General features: G+C 38.3%; 1 protein-coding gene across 3 annotated transcripts in view; it reads left to right on the top strand.

The window, feature by feature from the left end:
• The first annotated feature begins 1,191 nt into the window (after nt 1–1,191).
• The window catches only part of LOC124605302 (cyclic AMP-responsive element-binding protein 1), a 63,985-nt gene continuing 48,342 nt past the window's right edge, over nt 1,192–16,834 (top strand). Inside the window, exons 1-3 of one of the 3 annotated variants that reach the window (XM_047136881.1) lie at nt 1,192–1,623; nt 2,125–2,236; nt 7,988–8,137. In XM_047136881.1, coding sequence (XP_046992837.1) covers nt 2,144–2,236; nt 7,988–8,137 — 243 coding nt within the window. In that variant the 5' untranslated portion in view covers nt 1,192–1,623; nt 2,125–2,143. The other 2 variants (XM_047136883.1, XM_047136882.1) reach the window with 2 other exon arrangements.

The raw sequence follows: 16,834 nt of genomic DNA, 5'->3' as shown, positions 1-16,834 counted from the left end.
AATCCAGCATAAAATTTATAGCGGTGCCTACTATTTCAAGCCGTCTTAAGAGGTGTTTCAATTATTTTATTACCGGTGTGGGGATATAACAAAATTTCATATCCCATACAGAAAACGCTGTTGAGAGATTAAATTGCCACGAATGAAGCATGTAATATATTCTACAAATACTGTACACAATCAGCAAGGTAGGTCTCCAGCGCACTTACAACGTCCAAATTATACAAAAATTTTGCCCTTATTTTAAAACCTATCATTTAACAGAAATGAATATTTGTTCACTAATGAAACACCGACGGACGCTCTTAGCAAGTAATGATTATATTAGAAAGTTAAACACAAAGGCTATTCGGCAGACTCTCCAGCTTATTGCTGGAACACAAGCGATGATGACTCATCATGACGTCACGCAAGCTCTGATGACGTAATGCAAGATAGAATGAGATCGAACTGTTCTCGCGTTACGTCATCCTGTGATGGGAAGTATCACACATGGTAAACATTCATGAAACTCCACAGGTGTTGTATGAAAACTAAAGGTAGTAGCTCGCAGATAAATTGTGAAGGCAGTATATTAATGAAGCTTACTTCATAAACGGAGCAGATTTACTATCAAATTCCTATAATTTTTCACTCTAGGAAACATATAACTTTCCTTTGGATATAATGGGTTCCCTAATAGTCTTAGTTTGAGGAGATATATCGAAAGATTTCATATGTAAGTTAAAGTTGATTATGATCAAAACCGATACATCAGGATCTTATGGAATATAATTTCGAAGATTCACTCGTGAAACGTAACAGAGTAATTAAGAAATGTACCCTGAAATTTTGTTTTTATTTTCTCTATTTTCATAACGCATGGCAGTTCTTTCGGTATGGAGCAATCTGCCAGTGAGCAATTTTTTGTTGTCAATCTGTGTACATCACGTCAGCAGACGGATGACGTCAATGGATGACGTAAGCCAGCAAAACATCGCTGGGCCCGGTCTGGGTGGTGCAGGGTTGGGTGGGTCGTGAACGAATGGCAGGCGGAGAATATTTGCACCCATAGGACTTTAATTATCGTTTCTCCTTTCTTATAATGATTTGGATACGATGAATCTCATTCTAAATGATGATTTAGCCTCTACTTTGAGAAATAAAAGTAGCTACTTTGTGTCAGATGTATAACGGGTACTCTTAAAATTAACACCCGTATTCTATAAAAAATATGACTTTTAGAAAAACTTGTCGCTGTATTTTGAAATTTGTCTTTCTCTCCTCATTTTTAATAAGATCATGAAATAAAATATGCGTTTTATTTATGTGCTTGACTGGAATTAAAGTTTCAGGTTAACGTGTAGACTACTTTGAATTAAGAGCGCCATGATCTGTGATCCTCAATTATAACAGTCATGGGTGGAAAATGTGAAATGGAAACCTTCTACTGATAAAAACACACCCTTTGTAACCTCCTCCGAAAACTACGCGCAATAATACATGCGCCATATTGTTTCGTGACGCTGCCCCCACCCTACTACCCCTGTGACGAAGGCCTTGGAATTTTGACGTGGCTCCTACGTACTTCTGCGTTTGCCCACTCCGATTGCAGCAAAGTTTGTGACGAGGAATACGTAACTGGTAAGTACCCAGCTGAAGAATAATAACAAGCGAGCGTGGCCAATGCTTCAGTGATGATTTGAACTTGGTTTTGAGTAGTATTTTGTTGTTATACATATTGTAAAATGTATCGAGACGGATTTACCTGCTTATGGGGAAAGGTACATAATATGGCGTCTTGGAGTAGTTGTATGCTTAAATTTAAAAATAAGTTCCTGAAGTTTTCACTGGTTTACGCAAATGACCGAATGTGATAAATGTTTTAACGCGTGACGCGGTAAATAGAGGAAGACCTATGTCAGTGGTAAATAATTTAGTTTATAAAAAAATGTAAACTTTCGTTTCGCGCTATTGTGTAATCAAAACTTCGTGTTTATGCCAAGTCATTGCTAGACCTAATGTGTATGCCATTCGTGGTGTTATAAACATTTGCGTAGCTTGAATGTCATTTTTCGAAGCCATTTTATCACTTGTCAGTGTTGTGAAGGTTATGTAACGTGTGAAATGTCTTCTATGTTGCAGGCGGCGATACATCAAGGCTATGGATGGAATGGTGGACGAAAACGGAACCGGTGCAACTGATCCCTTGGCTCATTCGCCGGGGGACACGTCGTCACAAGTTGTTGTCACATCGGTATGGGTTGAGACGGTTAACAGAATGCGACTCGCGGAAATTCAGTAGACTGTCCTAATTAACTATCATTTCTGTTACAGTTGTCTTGATACTAGGTAGCCCCCCAGTGAAACAGTGAGTGTTAATCAGTGCACCGAACTTCCCCCTCCTTCGGATTGTCTCTCTTTCCCCTTCTCACAGTGGGTTATTTGAAGCTTATGCTCTTGCCTTCTAACTTGGTGTGAAAGCCATTTTCCTTCAGTTTTATGTTAATTTATTTTGCAATCTTACGTTTACGCTGCTATTTAAGATACTAGTGTTACATGTCGCTGTGTTGTGTTTGTGTACATTAATGGTAGCAATGAGAGAAAGTTCGCCATTGAATTTGGAACATAAAATATCAGTGTTTATAAAGTCATTTCGCTGGTAGATAATTGTTAACAAAATACATTTAGTTACACCAGAGGAGTTTATAATGACAAAAGGATCTAATTTAAATGTATTATACTCTTCATATGTCATCATTTATTCACAAATTACATTCATTGGGTTTACTAATTCACAACAAAACTGTCATAAATCTAACCTAGACCTCAAGCTACACTACAGATCATTGTCTAGACAACCTCCATTCCAAGAGATAACATAGAAACAAAATGTTAGTATTCTATAATACTTACATTTATGTGCATGAGATGTCACATGTAAAAAGTTTACATCTGGTGTCTGTAGAATATTGGGACTTGATAAAACTCATGCCCGGAAATTGAATCTAATCCTGGTCTGACCATGTAAAATTTCACTCTGTCTTTAACCTAACCTTCACACCTGAATAATCTCAAAATCGGGAGAATAATACATGGTTTAGATATGGTGTTAAACTGATGTTTCCTTTTACAAAGAGGGTAATTGGGTAGGTTAAGGAGATGAGAGTTGCCAAAGTGGCATCCAGCTACAAGGCTTGTAGCAAGCCATTGCATGACATTGAATTATTATAGTAGGATTAATCAACCGAATTATTGTCTAGTGGACCTAGCCAGTATCCTGTCTGGTTAAATCTGCAGTGTTGTTGAACAAAATAGGAATCCGCAGAGTTTTTAGTGGCATTGCAGGTTGTCCTTAGTGCTTGGAAAAGTGGTGGGAGTGTTGTAGAAAGCAAACCTCATCCCGCATAAGGATGCAGTAAGAAGAGTTGTCTGGAATCAACCATCCCTACAATCCTGAAGTACTGTATCATCTACACTCTGATCTTAACACTAAGAGAGCACCCAAGTCATGAATACAGACAATGAACTCGAAATTTTTTGTGGCATCCAAATATAGTCTTCAGTGTTTAGTGAAGCTTTTGATATTGGCATTTAGTTTTGGCCAGTGATAACTTTCCTACCGCTTTGTTTTTAAAGAAAGTTGTTTTGATAGACGTATCTGACAATGTAAACAGAGCTCTAGATTAGGTTGGAAAGTGGCTGTACATTAGGGTTTGCTCGTTTACAGCCTATGTTATCAGTATGATGATTCTGTTTTTTCCCCAACATGATCAGCCTTTTAATATGATATTGTTGAAATACTAGAATATCCATTAATAATGCCATTTATGGGTCGACAGAAGCGTCCGATCCCACGCGTCGGCTTTGACCCGTGACGTAAGGGTGCTGTCGTGTGTGACGTCATGACGGCGCGGAGTTTGGTTTGAGTGTGGCTGTCTCCAGTTCTGTTTTATTTTATTTACTTTTCTGATCTGTTCGTTCTATCTCGTGAGATTTTTTTTTTAATTTAAAAACACTTATTACTTATTTTAATTATCTGTTTCCTCCAATTTCTGTTTTAGTTTATTAAATTTATCTTTCTGATCTGTTCATTCTATCCCGTGAGATTTTTTTTTTAAGACAAAAAACACTAATCAGCTACTGAAGCATCTTTATCTTCTATGGGTTGCGGGGGTTACGACCCCTGGGGAGGTGGGTGGGTATTCATGCATGGCTGTTTTCACTTACACGTTGTAGCTACGCAAGGCGTCTAAATTTGTTTATATTTTGTTTGCCCCCCACCCAAAACACCCCATTTCGCGTGCTTGTCCTGTTAGTGTCATCAGGCTTCTTGTGGAAAGTTGTGTGTTTGCTTTTGTTTCCGCCATATTTGTGAAATCATGGGTCAAAGCAGACGAGCGGGATCGGACGCTTCCGTATTTCCCCATTTATTCTTGATAATTAAAGTTAGTGATGATGTATGACAGTCACTATAGTGGTTATGTAGTCTATCATATAATTGTCTTTTTGATTACGTCATTTGCCAAAATTGCCTCATATAAGATTGAAGGAAGTCAATAGCATGCCACTTTCAATAGGACCATGCCTAGTAAAGCATTGTTGTGTTCAAACAACTTTTGGCTTGCTGACACAAGAGGTCAGGTGGAAACAATGGACCAGTCAAGCCAAACACGATCTGGGAGAAAGGAGTGGAATTGCACTAAGGCAAGGAGGAGAGACACAGATGAAAGACTCTTGTACCACACCTAGATAAAAGGAGATGATTAATAGAGAGTGGTGACGGTAGTGATTATAAGCATTTTCAGTGGTGAAAAACACCAGAAATCTTAACACCAGTAGCTCAAAACTTGCCAACTTCTGCAAATTCAAAAGCAAGCATCAATAAAAATGTTTGGTACTTTTCACACTGTTTTTTGTCAGCATAAGTAATATACAGTAAGTGTTGTGTATTGTTTTCTGTACATTCTTATCACTTATGGCATAAGATTTCAATTAAAAATTGCCTTGAAGTTTGCTAGTGTTTCGATTTTGGGACTTGAATTGAGTACTAATTTCCTTAGTGAATTACTTAAGGAACTGAGTGTATACTGTAGGAAATTGGCAAGTGTGTGTGTGTGTGTGTGGGGGGGGGGGGGGGGGGGCGTGTGCGCGCGCGCGTGTGTATTGGGAGGGGGGAGGGATTAGTTGTATACCTGAACAATGTCCCTTTCATTAAATAGGCATATTACATGTACTTTCATGGCTAAATGGTACCTAATTTATCAATTTTTGCTATGAGTCGCAACAGTTTTTTTGCACTATGACAGAAAAATATAAGGAAAGCATAAGTTAAATACAGCAGAATCAGTTTCTTGTCAGCCTGACGATGTCCTTATGGTACTAAAGGGTGGTTGTTGTTGTTATAAAGAAAGAGGGATGGAAACATGCAATGTTCATTCAATGTAATAGGCTCATGGGGGGTGACAGACCATGGCTACCGTGTTCTAGTTAGACAAGGAAGCTAAAATAAACCTATGCTCTTGGGCGCTGGATGCTGTATGATTAAATTATCAATATAAAGCAAAACATTATACCCTCTGTTTTTAGTCAGTAAGAGAACAAAGTTATTAGGCTACTGTATAAATTGAATAGGGTGCAGCTTCAAAGACTGTGAAAGAACCTTGTGATGAATTTTTAGATATGAACTAGTAACAGAAAAAGAAAAGCAATTAATAAAAAGTTAAGTAAACCGAGATGTTCCACAACATTATGAAACGTTGTATTCATGATGTATGGAACAAGTATTAATGTAATGTGTTGACAGATTGGATGTTAGTTTTGATGAAAATCCTCTCAAAAATGAATTTGATGGTACCTTTAATGAAGTTTTTGCTACAGTACATTTAGAAAGTGTAAGGATAAGGTTTGCTCTTCATATGGTTTATATGTAGGAAGTGAGTACTACTTTGTTAATGCCAGAAAGTTTCTTCCAGCCAGACCAGTGATATATAATTATCTTAACCCTTTAACTGCTCTGGATGTGTTAATGCGCACGCCTTTGTACCTGTCCCTGTGTGCTCTGAACCTGTTTACGCGTGCCACCAGTTCTTCTACCTGGTACTCTGAACATGTCAAAGACTGGTGGCGCAGGTAAATATGTTGTTAAAGGGTTAAAGGTGAAGGTGTCCCCACAGAAGGCTAGTGCATACTGGATGAATTAACTAGCCAATCTTAAGGGGGGCTACAGTCTTACAGCCCCAAGTGCACTTAAGATGACGAAGGCTAATCCACTGCATGTTGCTTTAGGTAATTTGTTATTGGTCATAGTCAGGTGGTAATATATGGTAGCAAAGGAGAAACACTCAATGTAAGCTGCTCCCCCCCCCCCCTCCCTCCCCCTCAAATATTTCAAGATTTTTGTTAGAGTGGGGCCTAATAGCACAGCTTAAAATGCTGGAAGTGAAACAAAATACCATCCAACTTCATCTATGGACTAAAGGAAATTGCCAACAGTAATGTGATGCTGTGTTATGTTAACTTCTTGTCATTCAGCACGGGAACAGTTACAGGCAGTGGAAACACTGCAGACACTGTAAGTGCACTTTCACCCGAAAAAGAGAATGGTCTGTTTACACATAGCCAAAATAGATTTAGAAAGCATCATTTTTGTGAAGCATAACTAGCTCTTTACTCACATGATGTGTTGAGTGCTATTGACAAAGTTTTCAAATTGCTTCCATATTTATAGATTTTGAGAAGGCTTTTGACATCGTACCTATGTCGTTTATTGTCTAGTAAAGTCATCAGAAGATCAAAACAAATTTCAAAATGATTTAGAGCAGATATCTGTATGGTGCGAAAATTGGCAATTGACCCTAAATAATCAAAAGTGAGGGGTCATCCACAAGTGTTAAAAGGAATCTGTTAAACTTTGGTTGCACACTAAATTGAATCTAATGGCTGTAAATTCAGCTAAATATCTAGAAATTACAATTACGAATAACTTAAATTAGAAAACACACAGGAAATGTTGTGGGGAAGGTGAACAAAGACAGCATTTCATTGGCAGAACACTTAAAACATGCAACAGGTCTACTAAAGAGACTTCCTACACTATGCTTGTCTGTCTGCTTCTGCAGTACGGCTCTACAGTGTGAGATCCCTACCAGAGTCGTCCTTAATGGAGTATATAGAGGAAGTCCATAGACAGACAGCACATTTTGTATGATCAAGAATTAGGGGAGAGAGTGTCATGCGTGTACATGATACAGGATTTGGGGTGGACATCACTAAAACAAAGAAATTTCTCGTTTTGTAGGAATCTTCTTATGGAGTTTCGATCACCAAATTTCACATCCAGATGCAAAAATATTTTGTGGACACCAATCTAAATAGTAAGAAATGATCACAATAATAAAATAAGGGAAATTGGAGCTTGCACAGGAAAACATAGGTCTTTGTTTTTGGTGTGTGCTGTTCGAGAGTGGAATAATAGAGAACTACTAGTGCCAGGCACTAATGTATGATTTGCAGAGTATCCATGTAGATGTAGGTGAATCCTAAGATTGGCTGAGGGTTGACCCACCAACCTTTGAATTTGTAGTCTTACGCTTACTAACTTCAGCTGTTTCAACCATCTTTCTACTTATAGATGCTTCAACATTGGTAATCTTACTAGTAATCGGACGAAAAATAACTAAGTACATTTCAAGTTTACATCACGGATCACTATGTTTAAGAAAGAAATATTTTGGTTATTAAACTGCCTGTGGTGTGGACCAGTAGTGGTTTAATAAGTAATGGCAATGTTAACAATCTATTTGGAGATTCAGTTTTTATGAAAAGATTTTGGTGTTGTCAATAATAAATAAAGACACTAAGTAAATTCTCCCTCTCCCCCCTACCCCCCTCTCTCTGCCCATGATACTAATTGTTTGAAATAGATGTTATTTGATGTAACAGAGGACGTGAGTGTGAAAGTGTAGACACCAACTATATAAAATGTAAAAACTTCATTTTTTTTTAGGTTCAGTCTGTTATCCAGCCTAACCAGCAATCTGTCATTCAGACACCATCAAGTATACACCCAGTCCAGCTTCAGAAGGGCAATGTCATTCTTGTAAGCAAGCCAAATTCTGTGATACAGACAACCCAAGGAAGTCTTCAGACATTGCAGGTAATTTATTATTATTATTATTATATAATATTGAATCTGCTCTTTCATTTATTTGTCGTGTAGTTGATACAGAAATGGATAGAGAATTTGTGACCACCATACACATTGATTTTGGACTGAAAGTTATATTTTGCTGTAAGCATTTCACATGAGTAACACATGGATATGTTACTAAGTCTGAGACTTAATAAACTGTACATACCTTCACCGAGGAGTACATACCTTCACCTAGGAGTCAAGCAGTATATTGCTGCCTCCTACGTATATCTCGCGAAGAGACCATGAGGATAAAATCGGAGAGATTAGAGCCCATACAGAGGCATACCGACAGTCCTTCTTTCCACAAACAATACGAGACTGGAATAGAAGGGAGAACCGATAGATGTACTCAAGGTATGGATGTAGATGTAGAAATCACTTCCAACAACATGGTTTTACATAGTGGCATGATATAACGCACACAGATATTCTGAAACAATTTCAAATAATACTCGAACATTAATGCCCATTCTTGCATGGCACACAGGATTTGGTTGGTTCATTCAGGAGTACCTGGTAGGCAAGAAGTTAGAAATGTGAATCATTGCAGACACATTTGAATCTTGTAGACAACAGCATTCTATGGCATTATAGACCAAATGAATTTTGGAATTCCAACTGTGGCTGTGACGTATGACCACTGGGGAAATTCTGTTAATTCTGTCATAGTTTGGGATATTTTTCTGTTTTAAAGGTAGTCCCCACAAAACTTGTTGCTACCACCACCTTATGCAGCAATTTCACACTCAGGGTGAATAAAAATATTTTTCACTCATTTTCTAATGTCGTCCACCAACCATTTATTAGGATATTACATTTGTCTTCTCATCTTTTGGAATACAGCAGAGAAATGTCTTGCTCCGTTGGCCAACCAATCACCTGACAATGTGCCCCACCCTCCTCCTATTTCATTTCCAGTACAGTAGTATACTGTTCCTTCCATTTTGTCCCTTATCCATTTGTTGTTTCTTTATTCTTTGACCATTTCTTTGTTTGTCTGTGTCTTCTAGTAATTCCTGACATTTGCTTCCTTCAATGTTCCCTCCCAGAACAACTAACAAATTGTGATGACAAGATATACAGTGTCCTGAATGCTCTGGAGCATGTGGGAAGCCATCACAACAAATAGTTGCTCATCTGATCTGACTCTTGTGTGCTGTGTAATCTGTACTACAAGTGTATCCAGTAGAAAAACACAAGATTCAAACTACCTAGGATGCCTTACAGCATATCCAAACCCAAGACAAAGTGGTAGATTTCTGCTGAGCATTAGGACAACTTGGGATATGGGGAAATGATGGAACTGACAAATCAGCCAAGAAACATGTAGAGGCGGTGTTGTGATTGGATGTCCTATCACCCTGTAAACTATCATCTGACAGACAGAAGGATCATTTGTCAGCAGAAGAGGAGTGCGTGGAGGTGGCAAACAACATACTGCAGTCAATGAAATTGACGACCCAAGTGTGGTGAACCTTTTGCCAGCCACACTGTTGGCTGTGATTGCCACCAGCTTAAGAGTGGGATATGGTCCTTCTCCAGTGGGATATGCTTGTGGACTATCACATTCGGTACTGCACATTTTAATCACAAAAATTTTTAATACTGACAAAAGGGCATGATTCAGCTTGGCTGGAAATCTGTCCACTATCCTAGCCAACAACAGCATCAATATAACATGCAGATTGAAAGTCTGTGAAGTGTCAGATCTGAGTAGATGGGCTGAGCCTGTTTTTTTTAAATGGGTTACAGGAGGGACATTTTTCCAAACAGTTTGTGCATTTTAAGCAAGATAATGTGGTTGATTTTTATCAATGACAAACCGCATTTTTGTGTCAGCGTAGCCAGACATTCTAAAGAAATGTATGTTCCTGGCAAATTGTTTGCTTCTGGAAACAGATGTTCTTTAAATCATGAAATATGTATGTTGATATTCAGTAATAAGATTGATAAGCAGAATATTGAATCCCTATAAATCCATCATCGTATTCATTTATTTCTCTCTAAGCAACCCTCAGATTTTGAATGGCTTTCACATTTAAACATCTGGCCTCGCTGTAATCATCTGAATCTGGTAATACTGTATGGTTGTAAACTTTCCTGTTCAGGAACATCAGAAGTATAGTGTTGTAAACTCTAGATAGTTTATCAGTGTCACTCGGACAACTTTTACTATTCTAGTTATTTCTTTTATGGATGCCATCTAGTAATCCTCAGCTGTCTGTATTTTCTAAACAGTTTTATTGATTTTCTGACTTTGTTGTTAATTTGTAATATTTTCTTTCAAATATGCTGGTCATACACTATTTTTGATTTTTGATAATTGATTTTCAGGCCTAATTTCAAAACTTGCTGCATTAAAGGACCTTCAATCATTGTTGAAGTTTTATCTCCATTGACTGATTTTAACTGTCTTTCTTAGTCTGAAATTAGCCTTCTCATTGTTTATTGATCTCAGTTTGTAGACAGGTTTGCTTGTTTCTCGAGATCTTTTGATTCAAGAAGTAATACGGCATACGCCATAACAACTAACAGAGATTTGTTTCATGAAGTTGGAAAAAAAACTTTCAAAATAGATGCCCTTAAGAATATTCAAAAGTAAAAATTTGTTCATAATGTTCTTGAACATAAATGGTTAAGTTCAAACTAGCCAGATGGCAGAGAAACAAAATTTAAAAACTTGCAAATTATTCTGTCAGAAAGAGCAAAATATTATTTTGTGTATAGAATTCATGGTGCGGAAATAACAAAACTATTTTTGTCAAAATTCCAGTGGCTATTGCAGAGACTAAGAAAGAAACAAAGAAAAGAGTCAAAATGCCTACTGATTTCAACATATATTGCTGATGAAACCAACAGCTTGATAAAATTCATTGTATTGATTCAGAAATCAGGTTTCAGTGCGAATTTTACGTGAGTGAACGAATGGTCAGCAATATGTATAGACAATATTTCAAGCAATTACACTTATGAAGAGGAAGAAAAGTTTTCCTTGGAGTTAATACTTTCTGACCATTGAGCCCTGTCTATGCTGTTAACAAAAGCAATACAACCTTGCTCCAAAAAAACCTTCACAGAACAACAGTTCAGAAAATATGAAGTAATTCCGTCATAGGTTAAATAAGGTGGAGGGACTACAGAATATCCAGAGTTGCCACAAATTCTGGAAATCGGGGAATTTAAAATGTGTCGGGGAAATGTTAGGGAAATTTGGAAAAAAGAAACCACTGGAAAATCTCATCAACATGGCGTCTGTGACACATTAATAGCTGGTCACATAAGTGGACGGGTCAAAACCACAGTCCATTTCTCTGGGTATCTCTTAATGGATTGGGCCTGCTCATCTGAAGCCCATCATTTCCCACTAATGTGTAAGCCCGGCCCATCAGATCTAGTCTCACCGATCTGCCTATGGTCTGTGTCTGTCTCTCTGTGTTTGGCATAATGATGCAGATTTTTGTTGTTTATCCAAGGACCCAGGACTGTGGTGCTCCTCAGTATCCCAGAGGCCACAGGTGATGGATTTCAGGAATTGCGACTGTCTCATCGCAAGGACATTCTATGTTGCGGCGTTTTATAGACTTTTGTTTATTCTAGTACGTTTTGTTTATTCTAGTACGTTTTGTTTATTCTAGTACGTTTTGTTTATTCTAGTACGTTTTGTTTATTCTAGTACGTTTTGTTTACTCTAGTACGTTTTGTTTACTCTAGTACGTTTTGTTTACTCTAGTACGTTTTGTTTACTAGAGTACGTTTTGTTTACTCTAGTACGTTTTGTCCTGGAGATACTAAAAGGTATCAGATTACATAATGGTAAGACAGATTTAGGAACCAGGTTTTAAATTGTAAGACATTTCCAGGGGCAGATGTGGATTCTGACCACAATCTATTGGTTATGAACTGCAGATTGAAACTGAAGAAACTGCAAAAAGGTGGGAATCTAAGGAGATGGGACCTGGATAAACTGAAAGAACCAGAGGTTGTAGAGTGTTTCAGGGAGAGCATAAGGGAACAATTGACAGGAATGGGGGAGAGAAATACAGTAGAAGAAGAATGGGTAGCTCTGAGAGATGAAGTAATGAAGGCAGCAGACGATCAAGTAGGTAAAAAGACGAGGGCTAATAGAAATCCTTTGGTAACAGAAGATATATTGAATTTAATTGAGGAAAGGAGAAAATATAAAAATGCAGTAAATGAAGCAGGCAAAAAGGAATACAAACGTCTCAAAAATGAGATCGACAGGAAGTGCAAAATGGCTAAGCGGGGATGGCTAGAGGACAAATGTAAGGATGTAGAGGCTTGTCTCACTAGGGGTAAGATAGATACTGCCTACAGGAAAATTAGAGACCTTTGGAGAGAAGAGAACCTCTTGTATGAATATCAAGAGCTCAGATGGCAACCCAGTTCTAAGCAAAGAAGGGAAGGCAGAAAGGTGGAAGGAGTATATAGAGGGTTTATACAAGGGTGATGTACTTGAGGACAATATTATGGAAATGGAAGAGGATGTAGATGAAGAGGAAATGGGAGATATGATACTGCGTGAAAAGTTTGACAGAGCACTGAAAGACCTGAGTCGAAACAAGGCCCCGGGAGTAGACAACATTCCATTAGAACTACTGATGGCCGTGGGAGAGCCAGTCATGACAGAACTCTACCATCTGGTGAGCAAGATGTATGAGACAGGCGAAATACCCTCAGACTTCAAGAAGAATATAATAATTCCAATCCCAAAGAAAGCAGGTGTTGACAGATGTGAAAATTACCGAACTATCAGTTTAATAAGTCACAGCTGCAAAATACTAACGCGAATTCTTTACAGATGAATGCAAAAACTGGTAGAAGCGGACCTCGGGGAAGATCAGTTTGGATTCCGTAGAAATGTTGGAACACGTGAGGCAATACTAACCTTACGACTTATCTTAGAAGAAAGATTAAGAAAAGGCAAACCTACGTTTCTAGCATTTGTAGACCTAGAGAAAGCTTTTGACAATGTTAACTAGAATACTTTCTTTCAAATTCTGAAGCTGGCAGGTACAAAATACAGGGAGCGAAAGGCTATTTACAATTTGTACAGAAATCAGATGGCAGTTATAAGAGTCGAGGGGCATGAAAGGGAAGCAGTGGTTGGGAAAGGAGTGTGACAGGGTTGTAGCCTCTCCCCGATGTTATTCAATCTGTATATTGAGCAAGCAGTAAAGGAAACAAAAGAAAAATTCGGAGTAGGTATTAAAATTCATGGAGAAGAAGGAAAAACTTCGAGGTTCGCCGATGACATTGTAATTCTCTCAGAGACAGCGAAGGACTTGGAAGAGCAGTTGAACGGAATGGACAGTGTCTTGAAAGGAGGATATAAGATGAACATCAACAAAACCAAAACGAGGATAATGGAATGTAGTCAAATGAAATCGGGTGATGCTGAGGGAATTAGATTAGGAAATGAGACACTTAAAGTAGCAAAGGAGTTTTGCTATTTAGGGAGTAAAATAACTGATGATGGTCGAAGTATAGAGGATATAAAATGTAGACTGGCAATGGCAAGGAAATCGTTTCTGAAGAAGAGAGATTTGTTAACATCCTGTATTGATTTAAGTGTCAGGAAGTCATTTCTGAAAGTATTCGTATGGAGTGTAGCCATGTATGGAAGTGAAACATGGACGATAACTAGTTTGGACAAGAAGAGAATAGAAGCTTTCGAAAGCTACGGAAGAATGCTGAAGATAAGGTGGGTAGATCACGTAACTGATGAGGAGGTATCGAATAGGATTGGAGAGAAGAGAAGTTTGTGGCACAACTTGACTAGAAGAAGGGATCGGTTGGTAGGACATGTTCTGAGGCATCAAGGGATCACCAATTTAGTATTGGAGGGCAGCGTGGACGTTAAAAATCATAGGGGGAGACCGAGAGATGAATGCACTAAACAGATTCTGAAGGATGTAGGTTGCAGTAGGTACTGGGAGATGAAGCAGCTTGCACAGGATAGAGTAGCATGGAGAGCTGCATCAAACCAGTCTCAGGACTGAAGACCACAACAACAACAATAGTACATTTTGTTTATTCTAGTACATTTTGTTTATTCTAGTACATTTTGTTTATTCTAGTACATTTTGTTTATTCTAGTACATTTTGTTTATTCTAGTACATTTTGTTTATTCTAGTACATTTTGTTTATTCTAGTACATTTTGTTTATTCTAGTACATTTTGTTTATTCTAGTACATTTTGTTTATTCTAGTACATTTTGTTTATTCTAGTACATTTTGTTTATTCTAGTACATTTTGTTTATTCTAGTACATTTTGTTTATTCTAGTACATTTCGTTTATTCTAGTACATTTTGTTTATTCTAGTACATTTTGTTTATTCGAGCACACTTTTGTTTATTCGAGCACACTTTTGTTTATTCGAGCACACTTTTGTTTATTCGAGCACACTTTTGTTTATTCGAGCACACTTTTGTTTATTCGAGCACACTTTTGTTTATTCGAGCACACTTTTGTTTATTCGAGCACACTTTTGTTTATTCGAGCACACTTTTGTTTATTCGAGCACACTTTTGTTTATTCGAGCACACTTTTGTTTATTCGAGCACACTTTTGTTTATTCGAGCACACTTTTGTTTATTCGAGCACACTTTTGTTTATTCGAGCACACTTTTGTTTATTCGAGCACACTTTTGTTTATTCGAGCACACTTTTGTTTATTCGAGCACACTTTTGTTTATTCGAGCACACTTTTGTTTATTCGAGCACACTTTTGTTTATTCGAGCACACTTTTGTTTATTCGAGCACACTTTTGTTTATTCGAGCACACTTTTGTTTATTCGAGCACACTTTTGTTTATTCGAGCACACTTTTGTTTATTCGAGCACACTTTTGTTTATTCGAGCACACTTTTGTTTATTCGAGCACACTTTTGTTTATTCGAGCACACTTTTGTTTATTCGAGCACACTTTTGTTTATTCGAGCACACTTTGTTATTTGGCACCTCAAAAATTATGTATATATTAGAAAGTATGGCCGATAAGAAGAAGAAAACTGTGGCAGTTGCTGGCGGTTTGTACGCTATGTACTCATATATTTCTCGAAAGGAAAAATCGTACAATACTTGTAAAATAATAGACATAACACAGTGACTAATAACCCACAATAATAAACGTAGTAGAACCAACATTTTTTTTGGTGGTCACCCATAATGTTGGTTTACACAACTCTTCCCTGCCTTATACACTTCTTTCAAGAGACCAACTTTTTTCTGAGATTATTCTTGAAATCAGTGAAGGTATTACTTTAAATCTTTCTTGCGACTCCAAGGAAATGCACATTTTTGTGACAAATGTTTCGTTTTATTGAAATAAAATAACAGTGCTCTTAATGGAGCACACATACCATTTGCCTTGCTTTCTCCATCTAAAAACAGTTCATTACAAAAGATGTTGATGTTAGTGCTTGAGATTTTTGCTCACGTGGGGGAGATATCTACCTCTGCCCCCCAGCTTTGACAGCATTTTTTCCCTTTCAAGCTGCATGTCTATCCTCTTGCTGTTCTTTTTCCTCTACCATGGGGAACATATCTGGGGTGTTTTTGGGAATGTTCTGTACTGTCCGTAGCTGACATAAGAACGGTCTCATCATTGTTTTTCGTTCCTTTTTCCTTTTCTCTATCACCTTCTCCCACCCTTCCTCCAATTCAGCATTTGAGGCTCCTCTTTCTACTTCTTCCTCTTTGTGCGCTCCTGAAGGTAGAAGGCATCTGATACATGGTGACTGGTTAACATGTATTTCTCAACCGCGGGTTGACAGGTAGGTTTTGCATGTCCCCCGGTACAGGCCAGGCCCAGAGAGGGGTGATTGCCTGAGCTGCTACCTTCCCAAATTGCCAACTGATCCTTCTGTCAGGTGTTCAGGATGTTGCTCCCCCTTGTGAAAGGGAACCACAGTTGGAAGGAGTGTGCCATTGGGGATGCTAGCAGTCATGGGTGATTTTCTCACAATGAGGCAATCATCTTCACAATCACTGTCTACAAAACAAACAGTTTGAGGCTAACAATTCTAAGACCGTCCGAACTGCACCACGATTTCTCATGGTTTCACATACTGAAGATGGTCAGTCCTTCCAATGGTAAATCTGTTTATTATTCAGAAAGGTACTGATGCAGTTGCTGGCCCTGTGGAATCCTGATCTTGTTTACGGAATGGCACTTAGCTTTTGGAGACTACTTCTGATTCTCAAGCACAACTGCTTGCCGCTTCACTTCTCTGTGGCTATCCTGTTGATGTCAAGGCTGACCAAAACTGAATACTTCCCGTGGTGTTATTTACACTAGGCTGCTCGATGGTCTGACCAATTCTGAAATTCGAACATACATCTGTGATCAGATTGTCATTGCCATCCATCGGGTGATGAAAAAGGTAGATGCCTCCTTAGTCCCCACACACGCTCTTTTTCTCACCTTTGAGAGAGTGGTGCTTCCGTCCAAGATCAAAGCAGACTATGAGGTTCTCACAGTCTAACCGTACATTCTAAGCCCGATGCACTACTACCAGTGTCATATATTCAACCACACTCTAATGTCTTATTGACACCCGGCCAAATGTGTTACCTGTGGTAGGGATGCACACGACGGCGATTTTCCACCTCCTCCTCCTCCTTGCTATATCA

This window comes from Schistocerca americana, chromosome 3, assembly GCF_021461395.2.
Source record: "Schistocerca americana isolate TAMUIC-IGC-003095 chromosome 3, iqSchAmer2.1, whole genome shotgun sequence".
NCBI classification, from domain to species: domain Eukaryota; kingdom Metazoa; phylum Arthropoda; class Insecta; order Orthoptera; family Acrididae; genus Schistocerca; species Schistocerca americana.
Note: the sequence above shows the minus strand (reverse complement) of the source record. Positions and strands in the feature narration are given on the sequence as shown.